Below are 24,220 nucleotides of genomic sequence, written 5' to 3' on the forward strand. Positions count from 1 at the left end.
TTGATCAGCACGGTGTGTCTGTGTGGGTGTTATTTTGGATGGCTCCTGAGGACAAAACAGCCATCAGACAAGGAAAAGAGAGAACAGACAGAGGAGACACAGTGCAAGGCTTACCTGATGAATACACGAACCTTCAACACACATTTGAAAGCTTAGGCCACGGCCTAAGACTCAACATTTTCATCAGTAAGAATGCAGCACTACATGTTTGGAAAACTGCAAACTATATGCAATCTTTTAGAAAAAAAAATGTTGTCCAGGCGATGGAAAAGAAAAAAGAACAACATTCCAGTTCACATTGTGTGGATGACAAGGGTGGAAAGGAGGAGCACTCTGAGATATTTTATCTGCCCCTGCACTATTTTGCACCTCTGCACTCAAAGGGAATCCCATCTTTTCTCTTTGACCTCAGCATTCCTCAGACTGAGAGTGAATGCAAGGTCAGAGCATGTGTGTGTATGTGTGTGAGAGACACAAGTGCTCACCTTCAGACTACTTAAGGTAATTAATTTGATCCTCAGCCATGCAGTTTTGATGGTTGAATAACCCAAAGAGAAAACCTACACCTGGGTTTAATGTCTCAGTTAAGGTCGTCCTGCTGAGATGATTTTTCTGCAGCTGAAAGTTCGAGTCTTTCATCGGTCTCTGGAAGTTTGTGATGCTTTATAGATTTACGAACACATGACTATGTGTCTTTGAAATGAATAATAAAGTGTGTGTGTGTGTGTGTGGGGGGGGGGGGGGGTTCAGCTATACAAAACTGGAATTATTCATTTCCTTTCTCTGGCTTTTCACTACACAGGGTGCATCCTGCACAGGCCACCCATCTGTTGCAGGGCTAACAGAGAGACAGCAACTCACACTTGCATTCAGATCTATGGGCAATTTAGAATCACCAGTTAACCTAACCCATTTAATTCTGTGTCTTTGGAGTATTGGAGGAAGCCAGAGTGCACAGGGACAACCCATGCAAACTCTACACAGAAATGCTCCAGCCAGATGGTGAAGTCCAACTCAGGACCTTGCTGTGAGGCAACAGTGCTAATTACGCCGTCACCACACCTCTACATGGAGTGTAGGGAGGGGCGGGTAGCTCTTTGGAAGTACTGCTAAAAACCTGAAACTCTGAAAAGTGAAGTGCCTCAATCCCACATCTTTTAATGTTACTCTTTGTGGCTGGAAATCACAAATCCATTATCTAGCAAGGTTTCTGCTTCATAATTCTAAATGTGGTGTTATGAACTAAAGTACAATCAGATAAATAGTAAAAGATTTAGCTTAATTAAAAACATATTCCAGTAGCATAATGCTCATTGGTACATTAAAGACATAATTATGCATAATCTGCAAGCTGAGGCAGCGCAACGAAAACAGAAAAGCGTGAGAAGGTTTTGAAAGTCTGCATATTATGAGAAATACAACATTACTGAAAGTAGAGCTCACCTTTACTACCAGTGTCCTCTATCATCTTTTTAATGTGTGAAAATACAAGTAGTCATTTCATTACATGTGGTACCACTCCCTATCACTGCAGTTGTTGAGAACAAGTTGGTTCTTTTGCCAATAGCTCAGCGAGGATTCCATTTAACACATACTGCCACCTACTGACAGAAAGCACTACTGCAGCAAAGGCAGCATGGTAATATTTCCATGCCAGGTTGTAGGAGGACACCTAGTGGCAAATTACACATGAGGACCTTGTTTAAAACTGTTGAAAAATTGTACAAAAAGGGAAAGGCTCAGAAAGCACAAAACAAATGTGAAAAATGTGTTTATTTGGGGATAAGTAGTTTGGGGATAAGGCATTTCTGCTTCAGTGTTGGAAATGTTGCATGACTGAAAATACAAGTCACCTAACTGGGTACGTGCACCGATTTATGTGAATTATTAACCAAAGATTTCCAGGTCAAAGAGTAATGTGATTTCAGATGTGGGTGTAGCGCAGGTATTTCTTTCCAGAAGGCACTTCTTCAGTTGTCACACCATTAGGAAACAGAGACGCAGCTTCAGCATCTGAGAGCGAGGGAATGACCATGACTTTGTCACCGGGCTGAAAAACATGTAAGGGTATTTTAGACACAGGGTATACGCCTTTACTATTTCATCATACGACATTCCCCCAATAAACCACTTTTTAGGAATAAACCTAAAATGTTAAATGAAATTTAGGAGGCAGTTAGCCGACCTTAAAAATGGTTGGTGCTTCAGACCAAGAAAAGTTTAACACAAATTTAAAACTGACCCCCAAAAAACAAGACGTAACATGCTATTGGTGGATTTTGAGTCAGCTAGCTTGGAAAGAACCATTCTGCATTCAGCCTTAGTGCTAGGCCAATTGTCTACTCACTGCAGGCCCATATTTAATAGAACTTAAAAGCACTTTATGAGTCTTTATTAGCAAAAAGTGAATATTTCCCAACTATTTAAATCATTTCTATAAAACACTAATGTTTTATAATATGACAGACTGCTATAGTCTTAGTTGGAGAAAAATTTCAATGGAAAAAAAAAAAAAATAATAAAATGAACAGGCTGGGTCCCAGGACGATATTTACCAGATACTGAATGTGAGTTTTTACATTTGTCATAATAACATTATTTGCTATTTGCAGTCTAGTTCAATTATGCACACTTGGCATGGATAACTTATTAAGAGCTGCTGCTCAGTAGCTGCGCAGGTGGCGTTACATCAGTTCTTGTTCTCTGTTGATGACCTCGCTTGCTGACTGATGCCTTCACTACGTACCTTCCAGTCAACTGGTGTGGCAACCTTCTTCTGTGCAGTCAGCTGCAGAGAGTCAATAACTCTGAGCAGCTCATCAAAGTTTCTTCCTGTAGTTGCAGGGTATAGGATGGACAACTTCAGCTTCTTGTCAGGGCCGATCACAAACACCTAAAGTGGAACGAGATAACACTCCTTAACCACAACACTCTGGATATACTCTGTGTTTTAGATTTTAAAAAATTCAATATGTCCAAAAATGCTAAAACAGTAAAAAGGGTTTCCTTGCTAACTGAATTAAAATAATTAAATAACTGGCCACCTTGTTAGGTATGTCTGAAGTTCAATGAAGAAGAAAAGGGGATTTAAGTGAACATTGTTGTTTTTGCCATGTGGGCTCTCTGAGCATTTCAGAAAATGTTGAGAATGTTTAAAAAAAGAAAAAAAAGAAAAACATTTTTAAAAACTGTGAGCAGTAGTTCTCTGTGTGAAAAGTGCCTTGTTGATGCCACAGGTCATCAACAATGACACACCAGTCAGGTTAGAACAGGACACTGAGGCTAGGGCTGTTCGATATAACAATATATATCGGATGACCATATAAAAACGTCTATCGTTTCATTTTACGCTATCGTTTGTTTCGTGGTGTCGCAAAATAAACTGTTTACGGCAATATTTTTTCATCATTTTGATGGCTATATTAATTTCTTAAAGTTCTCTCTTTCTCTTATATTTAATATAACCACACTACGGAAGGACAAGCGTGGTTAGCAACAACGACAGTAACAGCATCGCGTGTCCGCTTGTTTATGTTCCACATAAACCTTTCACAATAAAGCTCAAGATCCTGTTGAGACTTTTCAAAATAAACTGAATCACGTGAAAGAGCAGATTATTTACGGATGAGAATTAAAAAAGAGCCGCCAGGTGCTAAAAAAAATAAACCTTAGACTCAAACGTTAGAACAGGCTTTTCCTCGCAGCACGCTGTGTAATAATTACTCACAAAGAAAACGGCGGCCTTTACAACTTATGTCTAAAAATGTATAGTTTCATGCATCGGTTAATTAAAACACTCGACTCCAGCTACATGACGCGCAGCTGGAAACACTTCCCACAAGACGAGCCAAAACATTTCACAAGCATGCAAGTCAGTGCAGATCTTATTGCAAAATAAAAATATGCATCTAATTGTTGTCTGTTCTTTCACAATTATAGTGCTATTTTTTGTTTTACTTTTATTTATTGAAGAAAATAAAAAGTGAATGGGTTTCTCACACAGCGAGCAGTGAGGGGCATGCCATCTTTGTCTTTCTCATCTGGGTCCAGCATACCCATCAGGACTGACAGCTCCCTCTTGTCATCAGCAATGATGGGGAAAGGCAGGTCAGTATCAGCGTTTTTGCTAACAGCCATCACATCCTGTTCGGAGACAAGAGATACAGTCAGCTTTTAAATGGTTGTTAGTTCACATTTCATCCTCTGTTAATAATTGTGTCCCTCCTGGCAGCCATCTCTCCACTATTGCAGCACAGGTTTGATGAGTGATCACAGATCCTCGGCATGTAATCTTTAACTACTGGATAAGGAACAGCAGCATGTTTTATAAAGGCCATAAGTATATTCGCCTGTAGTACTATCATTGTTAATTTGAAGAATAAACGTGGTAGAAGAAGAAGTAGAAGTAGAAGAAGAAAAAGAATCCATAATAGTTTAACTTTCTTTGACAAACAAAATACATTAAAAATAGTTTACATTGGTAAAAAAAAGTTTAAATGATATGTAGAATTATATATTTAAGTCAAAATTAAATCTGTATTTTTATAAAGTAAAAAGGTAAAACCACAGCTGGTGACCAAAGTGCTCTACTGTATTATACTCTATTATAAATACTTAATACTCCAGATTATTTTAAGTAGAAGATTTCACAGATTTAAAGAAAAAGAAAAAGCAGCACAGCTCTGATCCACTCAGAGAAACATTTTGCAGACTATTATAAAAGTTTGGTGCTTTTTGCTTGACCAGGATCAGCTATGATTCCTTACACTCAAAGTAATGTACAAATAACAGCTGTAGTAAAGTCCACATTAAAAAAGTGTGATAACAATAATAATAATATACACTACAACAGAAACAAGAAAAACAAGAAAGAGACAATAATTAAGTAAGTAATCATTATAATAAACATTATTTCTTCCTCAGTGTATTTTACACTTAATATCATTTTCATACTTTAGTTCCAGTTGAAGGTTGTAAATTTACTTTCATATTCCTTCTTTCTTGCCATGCAAAACTATTTCATTACACCCCTTGCTGGTTTTGAAAATAACTACCATTTAGTGCTTCTGATGAGGTGCATGTTTCTATATACTATTTGCAGCACTTAACCTACTGTATGTGTTTCTTACTGGAAACTTAACTCGAGTTGGGACTTGAAGGCTAAATTACTTAATTACTCTTAGACCAGACATGTAGGAGCACTAAAGTTAAGATAAACAGGGTTTTTCTCCCAACGGAGCAGACAGAACCAGATCTTCCCAGTCCACGGACATGAGACAATTATTATCTCTGGAAATGTGAAGAAATTAAGCTTAGGATAGATTGTATAACCTGATAATACCAGGTTGAGTTTGAAGATAATGGTCAATATCTCAATAATATGTACTTTTCAGCAAGGGTGTCCTGAAGAACTTAAATTAAAAAAAAGTTCTTATACAGTTTGTGCTTGTGCATTCCTAACCTTGCTCCAGCTGTTGTGATCAGCAACACTGTCAATGGACAAGGCAATCATCTTTACGCCTCGTTTCTTGAACTCATTGCTGATGTTGGCAGCACGGGCGAGCTCAGTGGTGCATACAGGAGTGAAGTCCCTCGGGTGGGAGAACAGGATACCCCATCTGCAGGGGAAAAGAGACGTTGTTCCAACTCAACAAGGCCTCTGCTTGGAGCATCAATTAAAAGTAAAAATAAAATGTTAAAATAAAAAGTTTCAATGTGTTCGATCATCTTTATAACAGTCATTATGTGCAATTCAAATCTTTATAGACAGGGTGTGTTACAAAAATCAAGTTACAAGTTCAAGGTAACCACAAGCTGAAGAGACTTGTAAAACAATAAGCAAGTTTTCATGCTTTCACCACCCTGTGCTTCCAACATGCTTTACAAACTGATACTGAGAAACATTCTGAAAGAAACAGATAATTAAAGAGTAGGAGTCGAAACAAAAAAAAAAAAAGAAAAAAAAGGAGGATGAAATAGCAGAGAAAGGGGAACAAAAGGAGGAGAGTAATTTCCAAACACAGGCTAAAGCAACAAGTATCTGTGAGTATGACAGAGAGAACAAGACTTTAAATCCACTAAGGAGTTACCTGTTGGTCTTTTTAAAGTAGCTTTGGAATCATGTGAGTTTGGGGTCTGCCATGACTTCGATGGATTTGCCCTTCAGTCTGTTGTGACCCCTCATCACATGGTTTAGAAGCATTATGATCAGCTGATTATTGGGTGACTAAACCAGTTTGGGTTTTTTGTTTGCTTCTTTGATGTTTTTGGCTAAATATCCTACGACTACCAGGCTTCAAATGAGGCTGAACAAAGTTTGTTCACCTCTTGGGATTAGAATTTGAACTGGTAGGGAAAAAAAAAAAAATCCAAATGAGGGGGGAAAGGCACAAGGAAAAGCTTGAAACGGTTTGAACAGATGGCTGCCTCACACAGTCCAACATTTCCGAGGAGGGAAAAATAAGGAAGTTATTATGCAGTCACCAAAACTGGGTGGTGTTCTCATGTTGATGAAAGCTGGAATTATCTGATCCAGTTATACTTTTGATAACGCAATGTGTGCCAAAACTTTAGGATAGCAGAATGACTGTTTTCATTCTTTTTTTCCCCTAAATATACTGCTTTCTCTGGCAAAAACTGCAAGGCGTTTGATTTGTAGGGATATAAAACTGCATATAGGAGAAGCCTGAATTTTGAATGGTTTGCCATAAATCATTGCAAATTATTTTCTTGGGTATTTACAAATCAGCTAACAACTACATGTTTCAGTTTTTCCGAAGGAAAGAAAAACACCCCAGATATTTAAGTAGTGTTGAAAAGTGTTCCTGTTTAAAGCACATCGTTTCCCCCACTCTTCTCTCCTCCCCATAAAAAACGATGTGCTTTAAACAGGAACACTTTTCAACACTACTTAAATATCTGGGGTGTTTTTCAAAGGACGTTGCATCATGTTATTGGGACACCTCACAGCAAAATGTGCATTTCCACATTTCACCTCGAGCTGTGTGTGGGGGTGTGTTAAATATTATACATGCACACAGTGCTCTTTTTTTCTCTGCTCTTTTAACCAATCGAGCCTATTATTGTTGGATGTTTGAAGGATGTGTGCACTGCCAAGTTCAACAATAGGCACACAACAAGGAGTGCAATTAAACCTCAGTGGAGAACAGACTAGAGGGAAAACAAACAGCCACGCACACAACCGTTTCACATAGTTTACACCTCCAGTATCTAATGAACTGCTTCTTGTAGTCGATTTTATTGTCTAACAGTTTACCTGTTAACAGCGTGTAGTTAAGACTGTTAACTAAGTTTTTTGTTTGTGTAGTTGACAAACTACAAGTGTCTCTAAACCAATAGGTCACGCTTGTGTAACGCCGTCTATGTCAGCCGCCATAACTGGCGAGTAAGATCTGGGAAAAATCTGCTAAAGCTTTTAATCGAGAGGAATCGCGAAGGGATGGTAACTGACTGAGCACGCAATAAGCTGCACTGTTGCAGCATTATTACCAAAACCCACTTAAAACAAGTTACAGTGCGACGTCTGTATGCTGCAAGATGACACTCACGAGTTGCCCAGGAAGTCGTGAAACTTGATCCTGCCGATGCTGGTGTCGGCCTCGAAATTTGGGAATTCGTCTCCCAACACAAGTCCAGGCATGCTCGACTCTCCTGTTCAGCTCAAACACCAGAGATAACGGACAGGAGCAAAATGCTGACCCCACTGCGCAATATGTCAATGGATCCGGATAGAGGCGGATCCATTCGGTCCAGCGTAGCTCACCGACCAACCAGAGAAGAGTCCTAAAACACGTGGGTTTTTTCCGACATCTTTCGACATTAACTATCGAAACAAACAGAGAATAACGACGCAAACGTATTAGAAAAAAATAATTAAAAACTTTTCAAAAAATAATGTGCAAAGTGTAAGAAAGATATATTGCTAATGTAAAAACGAAGACCAAAATTAATAAATTAATTCATTAAAATATGGCGAACTCGTCATAAATTTTAGGCCTTGTCAGTTTGCTATAAAAAAAAAATCATTTTTATAGAAAATGAATTAAACGAACGTTCTCTAAAAAATTAATAGACTTAAAAACAAAAGATAAAAAAGATTGCAAATATTAAACCGTACTAACTCAGTTTTATAGAAATCAAATACATGCAAACTTAAAACTACTCAATTTTATACATGTATTTATTCAATTATTTGTTTATTTATTTTGAAAATACACAATTTCTACACAATTTTAGTCGCGATAACTTCGCTAAGGGAATAAAATAGTTTCGAAAACACAGCTTCCCAGGATACTTTGCGAGAAGAACAACAAATATGGCGTCACGGCTCATCTTTTCCTGGACGTGATAAGAATTGTGAAACGTACAACAGATGAGCTAAAGAAGCGACAACCGGGACAGCACTGCAGAAAATTTACCGCTGCTGTGCATCTACACTACACATACCTGTCTACGCCGGTGAGTTAACGGACACCATGCCCTCTCCTAAAGCGAAAAACCCCGGTCGCAGCGGAGGAAGCCCGGTGCTCGGGAGCTCCAACGGTCGCTACGAGTTCATGTCTCTGACAAAGCCGCTAAACCGGTCTTCACCGCCACACCTGCTCCAGCGCCAGGGCTCCGACCCGACCACGGCCCGCCTTCGAGCCTCTGAAAGCCCCACTCGGCGCCGGGGCTCCGGCTCCTCCACGGGCTCCGCGAGCGGTCAGGGGCCACCTGAAGAGGATGGTATCCGGCTCAACCCCTCCCTCATTCGCGTAGCGCTCAGCTCCCTGTTGGCCATCGACCTGTGGCTGTCCAAGCAGCTGGGAGTGTGTGCCTGTGAGGACTCGTCCTGGGGCAGTGTGCGCCCCTTAATGAAGCTCTTAGAGATATCGGGACATGGTATCCCGTGGCTGGCTGGTACCGCCTACTGTCTGTACAAGAGCGACAGTGCTGCAGGACAAGAAGTCATGCTCAACCTTTTCATGGGTAAAACTCTGCTTTTTGTGTTCTTTCATGTTGCTTCTTCTTCCAGCATCGTATGTAATCACAGATAAACTCCTCTCAATACATATCAGTGCGCCACTGAGCTGGGTTTGGTGTCACAGCTCCTTGCTCCTTCCCGGTCCTGATTTGTCCTGCACAGTTCTTCTTTCATAATTTCTTCACTTAAGCAACAGAAGAGCTGATCCCACCTCTCATAACGCGTCAGATAATGAGTATATAGGGTTATCTTTGTGTAATTGGTGTTGGCTGGCTCTCACCTGTAGATGTCACCTGTTACACCTTTTGTGATGTTCCTTCACAGCTTGGGAAACTGGTAAAAGTATAAGATTATATGAAATGGGTCTTAATCTGGAAAACTGGATAGCTATGTAAAATGTTGACTGAAGTGCCAAAGTGGTCTGGGGCTTCTTTGCCTCCAGGGAGTGTCCATGTGATGCTGTGTGAAGCCACAGCAAGGAAATGCATGTGATAGTGATGTTTTCAGAAGAGTAGGGTCAAGACCGGAGTATTCTGCAGTGAAACCAGAAATGCCAAAGACCTATATTTGGATTCTAGACCGAGTTATAAACAGTTCTTTAATTACCGAGGTTGTGTTCAGAGTCATAATTGGATTAAGCAGTTGGTATCAGTAAAGCCCACAGTGTCGTGATTGCATGTACTTATTTATTGTGGTTTTACATTATACATTTATTGCTGTTCGGTGGCAGTATTACCTCGGTAATATCATAGGAAAACAAACATGCAGAGTTTCAGAATGTTTAATGGGCTTCTAAGCTAAAAATATGAGTAATAGTTTCATATGAAATTGACCTATGACAAAGTGTGATGGACATTTTCTCTATTTTATGACCTGCTTTCCACTTTCAGATATTAAGGAGAAGTCAGAAACTGAATTAAGCTGCCGTTTAAGCTGGATCAGGCAGAAACTTTATGTTAAGGGGCATTAAATAACAGACTATTGAATAAGGGCTTCCCTAGTTAAACCTCATTTACCACAATAGAGAGATGTGCCCCAAGGGTATTGAATAAAAAGTTCAATATGTCCCCATAGTCTTTCAGTAATCATTTAATATTTACTTGCCAACCCTCCCAAATGCATAATGTTAGTGAGTAAGCACCAACTACTGTGGTTCATATCAGCATTAAATAAACACAAGGCTTTAAGAAGTATTACCTTAAGTAGTTTAGAGCCAGTAAGCATTGGTATTGGTAAAATCCCAGCTCTTCATCAAAACATGTTTGGAACAAGACTCCCTCTTACACAGCACTCTGATGTGGGGGCTAAGTAGTGCACTTACTTCAAAAGAACAGCTTAAAAGGGAAGCAGCAAGCTGCTGTGTGATAATGCAAACCGTCTAAACCCTTTTCTCTCTATGGTTATTAACCTCAGGTCTTAAAAGCAGCAGATAATAATGTAACCACATAGTAGTTGTCAGTAATGATGGATGCAATGTGCATTTCTGTTTTCATTTTGCTGAAGCCCTTTCATTAGATTCGTAGAAGCGAATTGGCTTCATGCCACCTGAGTGTTGCATTAATTTTTCAGTGCTGCAGCCCAGGAGACCAAAAGCTTTTCATTCTCTCAATGCAGAAACACGACTTAAAAACTGCAGTCATTCCTGTAATCAGTGCTGCTGTTGTATCTTTCCCTTTCATCATACTGTGAAATTCTTTGTGATATCATTGTGGTGCAAATAAGTTAGGTTTTGTTTTTTGTTTTTTTCAATAAGAAAACCCTGGTTCAAACAACAACAATCTTTACCAGATTGCAGATTATTGTAGGCCTTCTACAAGTCTAAAAATCTGCAAGTCAAGTTAACTTTTCACTTTTAATAGGAAAAAATAAAGGTTAACACAAAGTTTAATTCATCTGCTTAATCTTCAAGATCCTGGAGGATTTGCTGGCACTGAAATGGACTAAATAGTCTATGGTCTGGTTCTTACCTGGTGCTTTTCTACTCTACTTGATCACTGTAAACACTTCATACAACATGCTTCATTCACATTTGTTTGTTTGTTTTAATGTGGCTGTGTTGTTGTTGTTGTTTCATGCATTGTAGCATATCTCCATCTTCTTCCCCTGCAGGCCTGCTGCTGGACCTGATCTTGGTTGGCATTGTTAAGGCGGTGGTGCGTCGGCGTCGGCCAGCACATAATCGTATGGACATGTTCGCCACCTTTTCTGTGGACCGCTACTCCTTCCCCTCCGGACATGCCACGCGTGCCGCCATGTGTGGCCGCTTCCTGCTGGCTCACCTCGTGCTGGCTGCCCCGTTGAGAGTCCTCGTTCTGCTGTGGGTGGGCCTGGTAGGGTTGAGTCGAGTGATGCTGGGCAGGCACAATGTGACTGATGTGATGTTTGGGTTCTGGATGGGCTATTGCCAGTACAACCTTGTGGAAATGCTGTGGCTGTCCCCTCAAACACTGCAAGGGCTGCTGGGACAGTCAGCTTAAGGACTTAAGGAAATGGTAGTTTATATTTGAGTAAAGGAGCACGTACACACCTTTTTCCCTTATAGTAATATATTCTCACTGAATTGAAAGCAGCACTATTTCTAAGGTTGGGATCATTTTAAAAATACATTTACTTTGTAACAAAACGATATTTGCTGAAGAGAAATATGAATAATGTTGTGGAGCATAAAGTTGTGTTAAAACAAAAATTGTTTTGTTATAAAATAAATGTTTTTATACATTCAAATAAATATTAAGAATACTTTTTACATCCCATAAGTGTTGTATTGGAGATTATGCTGACACTAGAGAGTAGATCTTTATCAAAAAAACCCCCCAAAAAACGAAGAGTTTTTCATGTTGTGTGACAACTAAGTCCACTACTAGCCCTCTTTCTGAGGTAGCTGCTAGCTCGTCTATAACAAGTAGCAGGTTAATCCCAACAGATTACAGGAGAACAGGTTTGACCATTTACCTTGAAGTTCTCTAACTCACTTATGACACTTCTGTAGCTTGATTCAAGGATACAATATAAAGTCTAAACTCAATTTTACATTCACAACACAGTTTAATGGGCTCTTACTTACTTTACACATCCACAAACTTTATAAGCAAGCTCAGTTCAGTCTTTACAAAATCTAGCAAAAAGTTTTTAAAAGTGAAACAGATGTGTTGAACACAATGTTATGCTACCACAACATTCCACCAGTGGCAGCTTATTCGCGTGCATCAAAAGAAGTGTACTTTAGAGTTGCTGCACAGCTTTAAACACTGTCTGAAAGTTTACAGTGAAATAAGTTGTTCAATCTGGAAACCATGGCAAAAACGTATTAAATAGTAGTATTTATTAAACATAACGGGAAAAACTGAATTAAAAATATCCAGAATGTAACTTGTTTTATAATTTATGAATCAGACATGCTGGGTTTTTGTTTTTTGTTTTTTAATGAAAGATTGTATAACTACTCTGTGAATAGTTTTTTTTTTTTTTTCACAATTCACATTTACTTGCTGACATCAAATGAAAACTGCACATATAGCAAACTTGCTTACCTGTCTTCACCTGCCCCCCTCTAGCCTTTCTAGGTGCTAATCATGATATAAGCCCTAACATGTCCTCAAAGCTTTGTTCACAGAGCACAGAGGGCCTTTTTTCTTCTTTACGTGACTACTGATCAGATAAGAAGACATAACATTCTTTTAAGGAAGCACATCCAAACCCTCATAAAGATTAATTGCACCCCATATATTTGTCTGTTTCACTTTAACACTATCTCTCTTTCATTATTAGTCAACCAAAACTGTACATGTAACTGATAACTTATCAGCTCTGAAGGATTACATACACTTAACCGTAATGTTATCAGGTCGTCTACATATATCACTTGCAGAAATTTGCAAACGCAGTATAGTTGGCATATCAGAATTGTACAGTGTATTTGCTTAAAGGGACAATTCACCCAAAAATCAATTGGCTTAAGAGTTGTCTTCACTTAAATGGAATAAGACATTGCACATTTGTCTTTATTAGGCAGGAATGCAGTATAATGCACACACTTGGGTCTTAAGTACTACAGGAGTATATACTGTATATAGACATTTTCATTGTGAAATTTACTGAAAAACTAATGAAAAAAGTAACTTGATTCACTTGAATGACTCACAGGTGTGCTGTTTTAAATATATATAAAAGATTGTAAATATATTGCATGGTTAGGTTTTTTCATTCACATTTAAATGCTCTTGGACATTAAATACATAATCGTATATGAAGGGGGAAAAAATAATGATCTGTAGTTTCATTAACCAATTTTTCAGTCTTGTTTTCTGGTTTTCTTTTAAGCCCTTTGCTGCATTAGAACTTTGCACAAAAAGTAAAAGTTTGGTTGATTATGTCTTTGTTGTAGCAATGCTTCTGGGCGATAAATCTTATACTGCTGGAGAACCTGTTGTTTCCCCCTAAATGGTGCCACATTTGTAAGGGGAATGCATTTGTGGGTTGTGCAGCAGAGTTGAGTATTTGCGTTGCACCTATGAGAAACTTGCCAAATCTTCTCTGCCAATGCCAAACAGCTTATTCTGCTATTGATTCTTTGTTTTTGAGCTTCTGACTAGCAGCACCAGTGACCCTGCCAGTTAGTGCTCCAAACATGTTACGTTTGACTGATCTGGATAGGGCTCTTGCCAACTTCAAGAGCAACTTCAAGGGGATGTTGTCCAAAATAAAATTGCAGCATTATTTGGAGTGAGCTCTAATACCTTCTCCAAATTAAAGATCAAGTTCCATATAACGGATGAAGTCAGAAGTAGGCCATGAAGCGCATGTCACAAGAAGACAACACCACATGAAAACCGTTTCCTCACCCTGTCAGAACCTCGAAACTGCAGGCTGTCTTCTACAGAGGACAAAATGCTGGACAATATGGTGAGACAATCCAGAACAGACTCCACACAGCCAGTCTTATGAGGCCGCCAGGAGGCCTACCATGACTGCCCTTCACAGTAAGGCCCATTTGCATTGTTGGTGTGAGTAACATGTGCACTGAAACCTGAAAGTGTGGAGGAACATTCAGTAATGCGTCCAGATTCTGTCCACAGCAGTCAGATCGCCTCTTAAAGTATGGACTCACTACTTTTGAACATTGAACGGGGTCCTTCCAGAGTTTGGAAGTTGAGAGGATGGTGTTCGTTGATTTCCAATGAACACATATGGGATCAACTTGTGCGTGCTGTTTGTGCGAGAGTTACCAGCACAACCAGACTGGCTGATTTGTGACAAATACTGGTTGAAGAATGGGATGCGATCCCATAGCAGTGTGTGACCAACCTGGTAACCAGCATGAGCAGGAGATGCCAGGTTATTGTGGCTGCGTATGGTTCGTCCGCATGCTACTGAAGCCCGATTGTTAATTTACAAACTGCTAAATTGCCAACATGTCTTGTGTCTTCAAACCTCAATAATTCAACTCAATAAACGACACAAACAAGAGTAAAGAGCAGACTAAGTTTTGCATTGCCAGAGGAGATTTGGCAAGGTTTTCATGGGGGCAAACCACGTACTCAATACTTCTGCTCAAACCACAAAAGCATTTTTCTTACAAATATGGCAGCATTTAAGGGGAAATAAACAGGATTTCCAACGGTATGAAATATATAGTGTTACAACAAAGAAATAACTGAGCAAACACAAATTTCCTGACTTTTGTGATAAATTTGGAAGCAAATTAGAAGATAGCTGCAGGGGCGTAATTTCCAGGGGGGTTAGGGGTGTTATGACCCCCACCCCCCCACCCAATAATCAGACCCAACCAATATAACCCACCCAATAAAATTATGAATTATCTTGCATACATAGACTGTTTATTTTCTTTACTCATTTCAGTTATTATCTACAAAATAGTTGGATGTTTAATCATCTGGGAATTTACCCACATTTATTTATTTAGACAGAGATCTTGACACCCCCCCCCAAATGCATGGAATGCATGGGTAAACACCTGGAATGAAATAATTTCCTCAAGTCCATACCTGATTGCTCTGTCTGAAAATTAAAAATTTCAGTCCAAGAAAATATTGCCTAAAATTTTCTTATTGAAAATTTGTCCTAATTCCTACACTGTGAAATAATTCCTAACAATACTAGAGTTTTACTTTTTTACTTCTTTTTAATGCTCCACCAATGTTTAAAAAAATGAGGGCAATAATCTAGATAAGTAAATAGAAAACTAATAAGCTGATTTCTTTTAAATTACACAATTTATTTGCCACTTGTGCCAAAGCAGCAAGCAGTTATTTTGTTGGTATCACATTTAGGTGATGCCATGTTAGGTTTACTATTTCATTTATTATGTTATGATATGGTGTGTGCTGCAAGGGGTTCATGGATGAATGGACATGAGGTATATGGTTTTGTTTCTGCATTGTACATGTACTAAGATGCATCGATAAATGTGGAATATGCATTTGTGGAAATCGCCATCGCCAAAAGGACTGAATAATGTCTCTTTTTCAACTACAATAATGAGTGATATAATGTTCGTAGATTATATATTTGATGACCTGGCTCTTTGACCTACTGAACCCGATGTGAATTTCAATTTTTAGTCAAAACACAAGAAACAGTCATGTTTCACTGGGTTAGGTATCACTGGGTTAATAATTATCCACACCGACCCAATGACTGAACCTGTACGCGAAGTTTTTCAGTTCACATATTGCTGTATTTCCCAGATTTATTTTGATGTTTAATCCATTTTGGTGCAATGCCACTATCAGTAGTTGATTAAATGCCCAAGTGAGGTCCAACATTAACAATAAAATTTTAAATGACGCAAGTAGTTAAGATGTTGTAACTGAAATGTGTGTTTGACGTTGGCATTGTCACAGAGGCTATTGACCCTTCCCATTAGAACGTGGAGGGCGTGAGAAGAGACGTAGTTAACCTTTTTGTGTCCTTGAAGCTGCTCCACTTGTGTGCCAAATCTGAGTGAATGTTTATTTCTTCTTCTTCTTCTTCTTCCTGGTAAAATTGCAGTGTTATTTAGGAAATTTTGCTTCTACTAGGGATGCACATTGGCTCCATAGATGATGGCAGTGGCTAATATTTAATCTGTAATCGGTGCATTCATTTTGCACTCACTTACTGTTCAAAGATGTGGGATTAGAAGGTGAAAGTACATTTTCAAATAGTTTTTTTAATGATAAATATTTTTTTCTTTCCCAGTACAACAGAGAAAATGAAGGGATATGAACATTAGCTGCCAGTCGAATCAATACTTCAAATAGCAGTATCAGCTAATCACCATCAGTCCATCATTATAAAACTAAGCTTAGTAAGTTGAATGGGAATTTTAAATCCTTTTTGATTGGTTTATAATATATAATTTATAATTTATATTTTATTGTGATTTTATTTGTACTGCGATTTTAATGGAAAGCACTTTGGTGTACTTCGGTCTTAAAAATGTGCTATATAAATAAATTTTGATTGATTGATTGATTGATAATTCAAGAAAGGAAAAAATAGTTGTGCTAGTACTACAAAGAAAAGCAAAGAAACATTATGAATATGTTTTTGAATCTGTGAATGAGTTTTAATGCCGTGTTTGAAGTGTATGGCTAAACCACTCTGTCAGGAGGGAGAAAATACTTGAGTCAGTTGCACAACAGCTTGCTCACTTCAAACACACACCTCAGTACTGCCAGAGACAAGAAGTTACATCAGTTTTTTTGTCCTGTATTACGTGTATTTTATTGACCTTGTGCAATCTGTGCTGTCTCTGCAATAACTAACCAATGATCTTCCCAGTGCCAGTGAGAAAGGTTTCAGCTTTGAAGATTTTCACTTCATTACACTTTGGTTGTAAATCTAAATATGCTGGATGGTAATTTTTGTGACCAAATAATTTTTATGATTGATTCTTTTCTTTTTTTAAGACTAAAAATGTTTAAAAAATTAGTTGTGTATGTTGTGTACTGAAAGATTTTGCACATTTCTCATAACCTGAACTGTAACAGTTGAGAAACTTTATGAACAAAATGTATTTCTTATTCTATACATTTTTCAAACATGAAGCTTCTATACATTTTACTGCACTCATTGCCTGCTAAATACTATGAACTTCACTGTATATCACTTGTATAGATCTTATAATGTACATTTATGTATACGTCTGTGTGTGTGGTTATGCTGTATTATAGTCCGTGGATTTGAATTTGCTGTTGAAAATTATCCCGTAATTTGATTGTAAGAATTTGTAATTAAATGGGGAACCAATCTAAAACTGTTTTGCGTCATGTGTAATAGATGGATACATTAATAGAGTTCTGTGCGTATCATTATCGCTCCTTCTTCCCATTGCTCACTATTGTCACTCATTTGCACTCCTCTTCCTACTTAAAATAACACGAATTGAACTTTAGTCAAAGTCAAACCCATTTTGATTTTGGTAAACAAGCTTCCTTTTTTGGACAGGACTGAGAGAAAGAAAAAAAGAGTGTGTATAGTTACCCTCTCTGTATAAAAGTCTGTGCTCAGGTGATGCTTGCCCCACTTGAGAGGCACACCAAATCACCACAGGAAGATCAAGGTAAGCAAAAATAGACACTTTCTGCAATATAAAGCTTCCATATGTGTGTCGGGATTTTTAAATCAGCAATATTTCTAAGTGTGTCATGGGGTACAAAGGGTTTAAAATAGCTTGTGATTACTTGAATATAAGATGGTGTATTTCTTTTCATTTATTAACATAATTTTGCATTGTTATGATATTGTTATGATAACCATGCTCCAATGATATAATGACAAAATGGTAAATGGCCTGCATTTGTATAGCGCTTTACTCAGTCCCTAAGGACTCAGTCCCTAAGGACTTCACACACTGGCAATGGCAAGCTACGTTGTAGCCACAGCTGCCCTGGGGCGCACTGACAGAGGCGAGGCTGCCAGACACTGGCGCCACCGGGCCCTCTGACCACCACAAGTAGGCAAACATGGGGTTAGTATCTTGCCCAAGGACATTTGGCATGCTTGAGGTCTTTCAAAGAACTTTGATGTCACCTTTGCTCTTCTGTTTCTGAGAAGAATGTTTTATGACAGATGCCAGGATTAGGAATTTGTAGAGTTCAGTCATGTAAAACATGGTTAAACCATCAATTGCTCTAAATTGTTGCAGTCACTACTTTAAATCAAGTAAACTAACTGAGGATTATTGGAAAGGGATTGCCACGTGACCGTTTTATCTCGCTCTGGTAAAAATCTCGAGCATTTTAAACGAGCTGGAAACTAATTTAAGCTTCATTCTTAAACAGGAAAACTGTTCAGTATTAATACAGTTTTCTATGCATGTTTTCTTTTGTATTTCTTTTTTAACATTAAGATCTTGTCACCTGAATATAGTGCAATTGACGGTTTCCTTGGTTACAAATTTACATTTTCATACTTAATTTCACAAATGTTCAAAATTACAGGTACATTTTCCAACATCTGGTTGCAGGTCCATCATGGTGCACAGAGTAGCAGTGATCGGGGCAGGACCCTCTGGTCTGACCAGCATAAAGGCTTGTCTGGAAGAAGGCATGGAGCCAACCTGCTTTGAAAGTAGTGACGACATGGGCGGACTGTGGAAATTCAAGGCAAGTCTACATTTAAGAAGACAAACATGTTGACAAGCAAACTGTTCGTGTGAAACTGAGTAAAATTCTTTGTTGTCTTTTAAAACTATTTCTCTGCAGGAAGTTTCGGAGCCCAACAGGGCTAGTATCTACCGGTCACTTACAATCAATATCTCAAAGGAGATGATGTGCTACAGTGACTTCCCCATTCCCTCTGATTATCCCAACTACATGCATCACTCTAAAATCCTGAACTACTTCCGAATGTATGCAGACCACTTTAAACTCCTAAAATACATTCGCTTCCAGGTAATAAAAACAAAGAAGAGTAGAATGAGAGAAAAGCACATTCTTCAAAACTGTTTTGGTGACATTTGGCAGATATCTGAAAACCTGAATCGGCCTACATTGTTATTTTTTAGACCTTAGTGAAAAGTGTGAGAAAAGCACCGGACTATTCTCGCACTGGCAGGTGGGAGGTGTTGACTGAAAAGAGAGATGGACATGAGGAGAGGCATGTCTTTGATGCAGTGATCTGCTGCTCTGGTCACTACACCTACCCTAACCTCCCACTCAAAGATTTCCCAGGTAAAATGTTTTGCATTTATCCTGAAAAGGCTTTGATTAAAATATGGCTGATTTTTAAAAATCAACCCTTAAAAAAATAACTGTCTTGTTTTTATACCTTTGTGTGTTAGTCTTTTCATATGACACCTCTGTTATGTTGCAGGAATTGAGACATTTGAAGGAAAATATCTCCACAGCTGGGACTACAAAGGACCTGAAGACATGTATGGAAAAAGAGTGGTGGTAATCGGAATTGGAAACTCTGGAGGTGACATTGCTGTGGAAACCAGCAGAGTTGCAGAGCAGGTTGAAGAAAGCTTTTTCGTTCTTCTTATCTTCTTTTGATTAGAGATAGAAAAAAAACTCCTTCATGAGTTTTGGTGAATTCTGTCTTTCCCATTCTCCAGGTGTACATGAGCACTCGTCGTGGTGCTTGGATCATCCGGCAAGTTTCCGACAATGGTGTGCCAGTTGACATGAAGTACAACACACGCTTTGTTCATATCCTGTTTCAGCTATTCCCAATCAACTTCTTCAATTGGTTTGGTGAGAAGAAACTCAATGCCATGTATGACCACACCATGTACGCCCTAAAACCCAAACACAGGTAGGTGGTGTCACGCCCACATAGATTTTGACTCAGGCCAAGGTAATGAGATCAATCACAGTGCGTTAGTTCCCTATAATATACACCAATCAGGCATGACATTGTGACCACCTGCCCAATACTGTGTTGGTCCCCCTTTTGTTCCCAAAACAGCCCTTACCTTTTAAGGCGCTGACTCCACTAGACCCCTGAAGGTGTGCAGTGCTATCTGGCACAAAGATGTTAGCAACAAATCATTTGAGTCCTGTAAACTACAAGGTGGGATCTCTGTAGGTCAGATTTGTTTGTCCCACACATCCCACAGGATTGAGATTTGGGGAACTTGGAGGCCAAGTCAACACCTCAAGCTCATTGTGCTTCTCATATCATTGCTGGACCATTTTTGCTTTGTGGCAAGGCACATTATCCTGCTGAAATAGGCATCAGGGAACACAGTTTCCATGGAAACTGCAACAATGCTTAGGTTGGTGGTACATGTCAAAGTAACTTCTCCATGGATGGCAGGACCCAAGGTTTCCCTTCAGAACAGTACCTACAGCATCACGCTGCCTCCGGCAGCTTTCCTTGTTCCTATAGCGCCATCCTGTTTACAGATGTTCCTCAAGGTAAGCGATGCACACTTAGCCAGCCAGCAACGTGATATAAAAGAAAACATTAACAATACTAATCCCTGCAGACTGGGAACACCCCACATGAGCTGTAATTTTGGAGGTGCTCTGCTCCAGTCATCTGGTCATCACAAACTCTCTCAATCCCCTATGTTTAGCCAATTCTCTGTTTTTAACACATTGAATCTGAGGACAAAATGTTCACTTGCTCCCTTATAAAGAGATAACTGGTGTTACTGACTTCACCTGTCAGTTGTCGTAATGTTATGCCAGATTGGTGTATAACGCTGTGCTGTCAGATGAGGGATTCTGCTTCTCATTAAAATACTCTACTCTAGGCTCTTCAGTCAGATCCCAGTAATCAATGATGACTTACCAATGAAGATTCTGTCCGGGGCAGTCATCATCAAACCAAATGTGAAGGAAATCTGTGGGTGCACTGTGGTGTTTGATGATGGAAGTACTGTGGAAAAGGTCAGAGAAGAGTTTTCTTCAACTTTCTCCAAGATCTTTGTTCAGTGAAGACTTAGTTTAATACCATATTTCTTTGTTGTCACAGGTGGACACTATTGTATTTGCCACAGGGTACAACTATGATTTCCCCTACTTGCCAAAAAACGCCATGTACAAGTCTGGGCACCGTGCGGGTCTGTACAAGCATGTTTTCCCCCCAACCCTAGAGCATCCTACTTTGGCTGTCGTGGGTTTCATTCATGCCCTTGGAGCCATCATGCCTCAGGCTGAAATGCAGGCCCGTTGGGTCACTCGTGTCTTCAAAGGTAAGGTAGTCTGTTATTACTAACAGTTAGCATGCCTAACTGTTAGTTACAAATTAGTTCATTTATATTTACAAATTACCTTTTTTGCTGCCTAGGACATAAAAAACTGCCGTCAAGCCAGTCCATGATCAAGGCTGTTGAAAAAGATACAAAAAATATTGAAAAAAGGTAACTATTTGTCTTATTAAATACTTCAACCTGTCTTTTACCATTGTCCTTTCTCCTGTTATATGTCAGAAGATGCTCTAGCTATAGTGAGATTGGTTAGCAAGGTGCATAGAGAGGTTAGACAGGTGTATTGTCATAATACCTAAACATACAAATGCTCATTAGTCTGAACATGTAAATAAATTAATACTCACATTCTTTTTTCTTTGTAAGCAAACTGTACACATACATAATTTTCATTATCCATGTAATTGCATTTAAAAAGCAAACGGCACCATTTTAAAAAATCCAGTTAGAAATCTGAATTTGAAGCCAGCTGCTTGCATACCCTGACAATTCTAGCATGTGATTTTTTTTTCCTTTTTTCCTTTTAAAGTTCAGACTGTAAAGGTTGCAGCTGCGTCATACCACATTTTAATCTTACACATTTTATAGCCATTAAAAGGTGTTTAATTTTAGACTTTTAATATTGCAATGATCAAGAACACTTAGCATTGGAATTTTTAGACTCTGGAAGCAATCATAATATCAAACCTAAGTATAAACAAGGAATGCTTTATTCTAGCATATCTATTCTGCGCTATACTCTTATATCTTATACTTCTATACCATGTTAGTGCCACTTTAGAATAATACTATTCTTTATATTATTCTCTCCACAGTTACATTGTTTCAAAGCTGACCCCACTGCAGGTGGACTTTGTTTCCTACATGGATGAAATAGCTGGAGAGATTGGTGTAAGGCCAAGCCTCCTCTGGCTCTTCTTCACAGACTACCCCTTGTTCAAGAGGGTTCTCTGGGGGCCCGTTACCGCCTACCAGTACCGGCTGATGGGACCAGGGAAATGGGAGGGAGCCCACAGGGCAATCTTTACCCAGTTTGATCGCATGTTCCAGCCTCTAAAAACCAGAAAGGTTTGATGTTACACTTTTTCTTCTGCAGTCTTCTTTGTTACTGTTGTGCATGATTTTAACATGAAGTAAAAATCATCACCCCCCCGTAGCTGGAACCAGAACAGCCCTCCACTGCTCGTCGACTGGTTAAAATGAGCTTGACTGTCATGGTTGGAGGAGCTGCTATCTACTACTTTCATACTCGCAAGCCAGATGTCATCCCCACACTGCTGTCCAACATGCGTCCACAAAGAGTCTGATCAAGCTTCAGGGTCCAACAATGAGCAGAGGACTCTGAAACACACCAAATGAAATAAAGAAAAACACAAATTCTACTATTTCTGTAGTTCTTTAAAATATTTAGTTCACTATACTCCTGTTTGGAATTATTGAGCGATTAAAAAGGTGTCTGCTGATTTGTGTGTTATTCTATTTTTCATATGTGTGGTTATTTTAATGCATAGATTTAAAGCAACATTTTTTTCTTTAAAAAACCCAGAAACATTTAGTTATAACACATTTAAAGTGCATTCCTTGCAGTACAGGAACTTAGGCTGACAGTGGATAGAAATGAATAAGTTCATACCAATGCAGATGACAGATTTTTTTAAATTATATTATTATTCTTTATTCTTTCTTTTATTGACAGATTTTCTGGATTGTTGAATCTCAACCAGGAAAACAGTTAGAAAAAGGTCTTATTCACATCACATTTTAAGTTATAACTGTAGAGTGTGAGTCCGGTGTGGATAAAGTAGTGTATGATCTGAATGGTATCTTGTGTGCAGCTCTACTCAAACAAAAAAGGGTATCTTCTGAGAAGAAAATGCAAAATCATTTCCTGATTCCCAAGTTCCTAATGTTGCAAAATGACTGGTGGCTTGTGTCAGCCAAACACTTTTATTGTGATAATAATGAAATAATGAAAATAACTATTCAAAATATGAAAAGGCATATCTGCTGATTTAAGAACTTCTGGAAATTACAGCTGTATACAGTACAGCTAGTATGACTAAGTCATTTATTAATGTATATATTTCCACCTCTGAGTAGCTCCCTATAGCACAGGTGTCAAACTCCAGGCCCCGACGGCCGGTGTCCTGCAGGTTTTAGATGTGTCCTTGATCCAACACAGCTGATTCAAATGACTAAATCACCTCCTCAACATATCTTGAAGTTCTCCAGAGGCCTGGTAATGAACTAATCATTTGATTCAGGTGTGTTGACCCAGAGTGATATCTAAAACCTGCAGGACACTGGCCCTCAAGTCCTGGAGTTTGACACCCCTGCCCTATAGTAAAAACATGGTGTCAAAGAAAAAAAACACCTCTGGTTTTTAACTTGGGAACTACTGCAGGCCAAAATACCAGTTAGACCAGACAGTGACTGATCCTGTAAAGGAAAATGTTTCTTTAAAAAAAAAAAAAAAAGGGGGGGGGGGGGGGTTTATAAACCCGTTCAACCCCCTTTGCCGTCATTTGATACCTTTCCATGCATTTCAACACACTGAACCTTTTTTAGCCAAACAAAACTGTACAGATGGAAATCAAGCCAATTATTCACACTCCCCAGCATGTTCGTACATACAGAAAAAAGCACACTGTATCTATTGAAATATTTTTTTAGCCAAAAAACAATAATAAAAGCAGGTTTGCTTTGCATTTCAGTTTGTTATTACCCTCCTGACTAAACCTGAAAACCATAAAGAAAAGATTTTAACATGAAGAACACAGAAGTGTGTTCCAGACTGTCCCAGAATTCAAAGCTTTTATTGCTTAAGATTAATTATTGTTTCATTTATTTATACGTATAGTATTGGTGGAATGTCTCCGTTAACAACTACAATCTAACGAGTGGACCTTGTTTTGTTGTTTTGCATTATGCTTAACTTAATCTGAACATTAGATTTCGTTTCACTGCCAGAGTGGAAATTTCCATCAGGCTGGGCAAAGTCTGTTTCTCTCTGTCAGTGTTACTTTTCTGTCCTTTTTCCCTCTGTATTATCTCTCCACTACCTTGTATGC

At 38.8% G+C, this 24,220-nt stretch overlaps 3 protein-coding genes across 5 annotated transcripts; 2 read left to right on the forward strand and 1 right to left on the reverse strand.

Moving 5' to 3' along the window:
- Positions 1–1,758: 1,758 nt before the first annotated feature.
- On the reverse strand, positions 1,759–7,786 carry prdx6 (peroxiredoxin 6). The gene is made up of 5 exons (XM_085447563.1): positions 7,569–7,786; positions 5,462–5,618; positions 4,000–4,143; positions 2,747–2,893; positions 1,759–2,050 (listed from the first exon to the last, which is right to left on the reverse strand). The coding sequence occupies exons 1-5, from the start codon at positions 7,658–7,660 to the stop codon at positions 1,925–1,927; spliced, it is 666 nt and encodes a 221-aa protein (XP_085303689.1). The 5' UTR covers positions 7,661–7,786; the 3' UTR covers positions 1,759–1,924.
- A 486-nt stretch (positions 7,787–8,272) lies between these two features.
- On the forward strand, positions 8,273–17,243 carry plpp6 (phospholipid phosphatase 6). The gene is made up of 2 exons (XM_085447562.1): positions 8,273–8,988; positions 11,093–17,243. Exons 1-2 carry the CDS (start codon positions 8,496–8,498, stop codon positions 11,458–11,460), a joined length of 861 nt encoding a protein of 286 aa, XP_085303688.1. The 5' UTR covers positions 8,273–8,495; the 3' UTR covers positions 11,461–17,243.
- Positions 17,244–17,468: 225 nt separating this feature from the next.
- LOC146680173 (flavin-containing monooxygenase 5-like) lies at positions 17,469–22,612 on the forward strand. Of its 3 annotated transcripts, XM_085447265.1 has the most exons (12): positions 17,470–17,549; positions 17,795–17,957; positions 18,456–18,598; positions 18,698–18,882; positions 18,996–19,161; positions 19,304–19,446; positions 19,548–19,747; positions 20,694–20,829; positions 20,915–21,134; positions 21,230–21,302; positions 21,965–22,217; positions 22,307–22,612. In XM_085447265.1, exons 2-12 carry the CDS (start codon positions 17,953–17,955, stop codon positions 22,454–22,456), a joined length of 1,674 nt encoding a protein of 557 aa, XP_085303391.1. In that variant the 5' UTR covers positions 17,470–17,549; positions 17,795–17,952; the 3' UTR covers positions 22,457–22,612. The 3 variants fall into 3 exon arrangements, with proteins under 3 accessions (XP_085303392.1, XP_085303391.1, XP_085303393.1); XM_085447266.1 differs by lacking the exon at positions 17,795–17,957 and having other exon boundaries at positions 17,469–17,549; XM_085447267.1 differs by lacking the exon at positions 17,795–17,957 and having other exon boundaries at positions 17,503–17,549; positions 18,430–18,598.
- The last annotated feature ends 1,608 nt before the right edge of the window (positions 22,613–24,220 follow it).

Source organism: Copadichromis virginalis, linkage group LG23 (genome assembly GCF_057382275.1).
Source record: "Copadichromis virginalis isolate Kocher_CV1m ecotype Utaka linkage group LG23, C_Virginalis_male_GT1.1, whole genome shotgun sequence".
NCBI lineage: Eukaryota > Metazoa > Chordata > Actinopteri > Cichliformes > Cichlidae > Copadichromis > Copadichromis virginalis.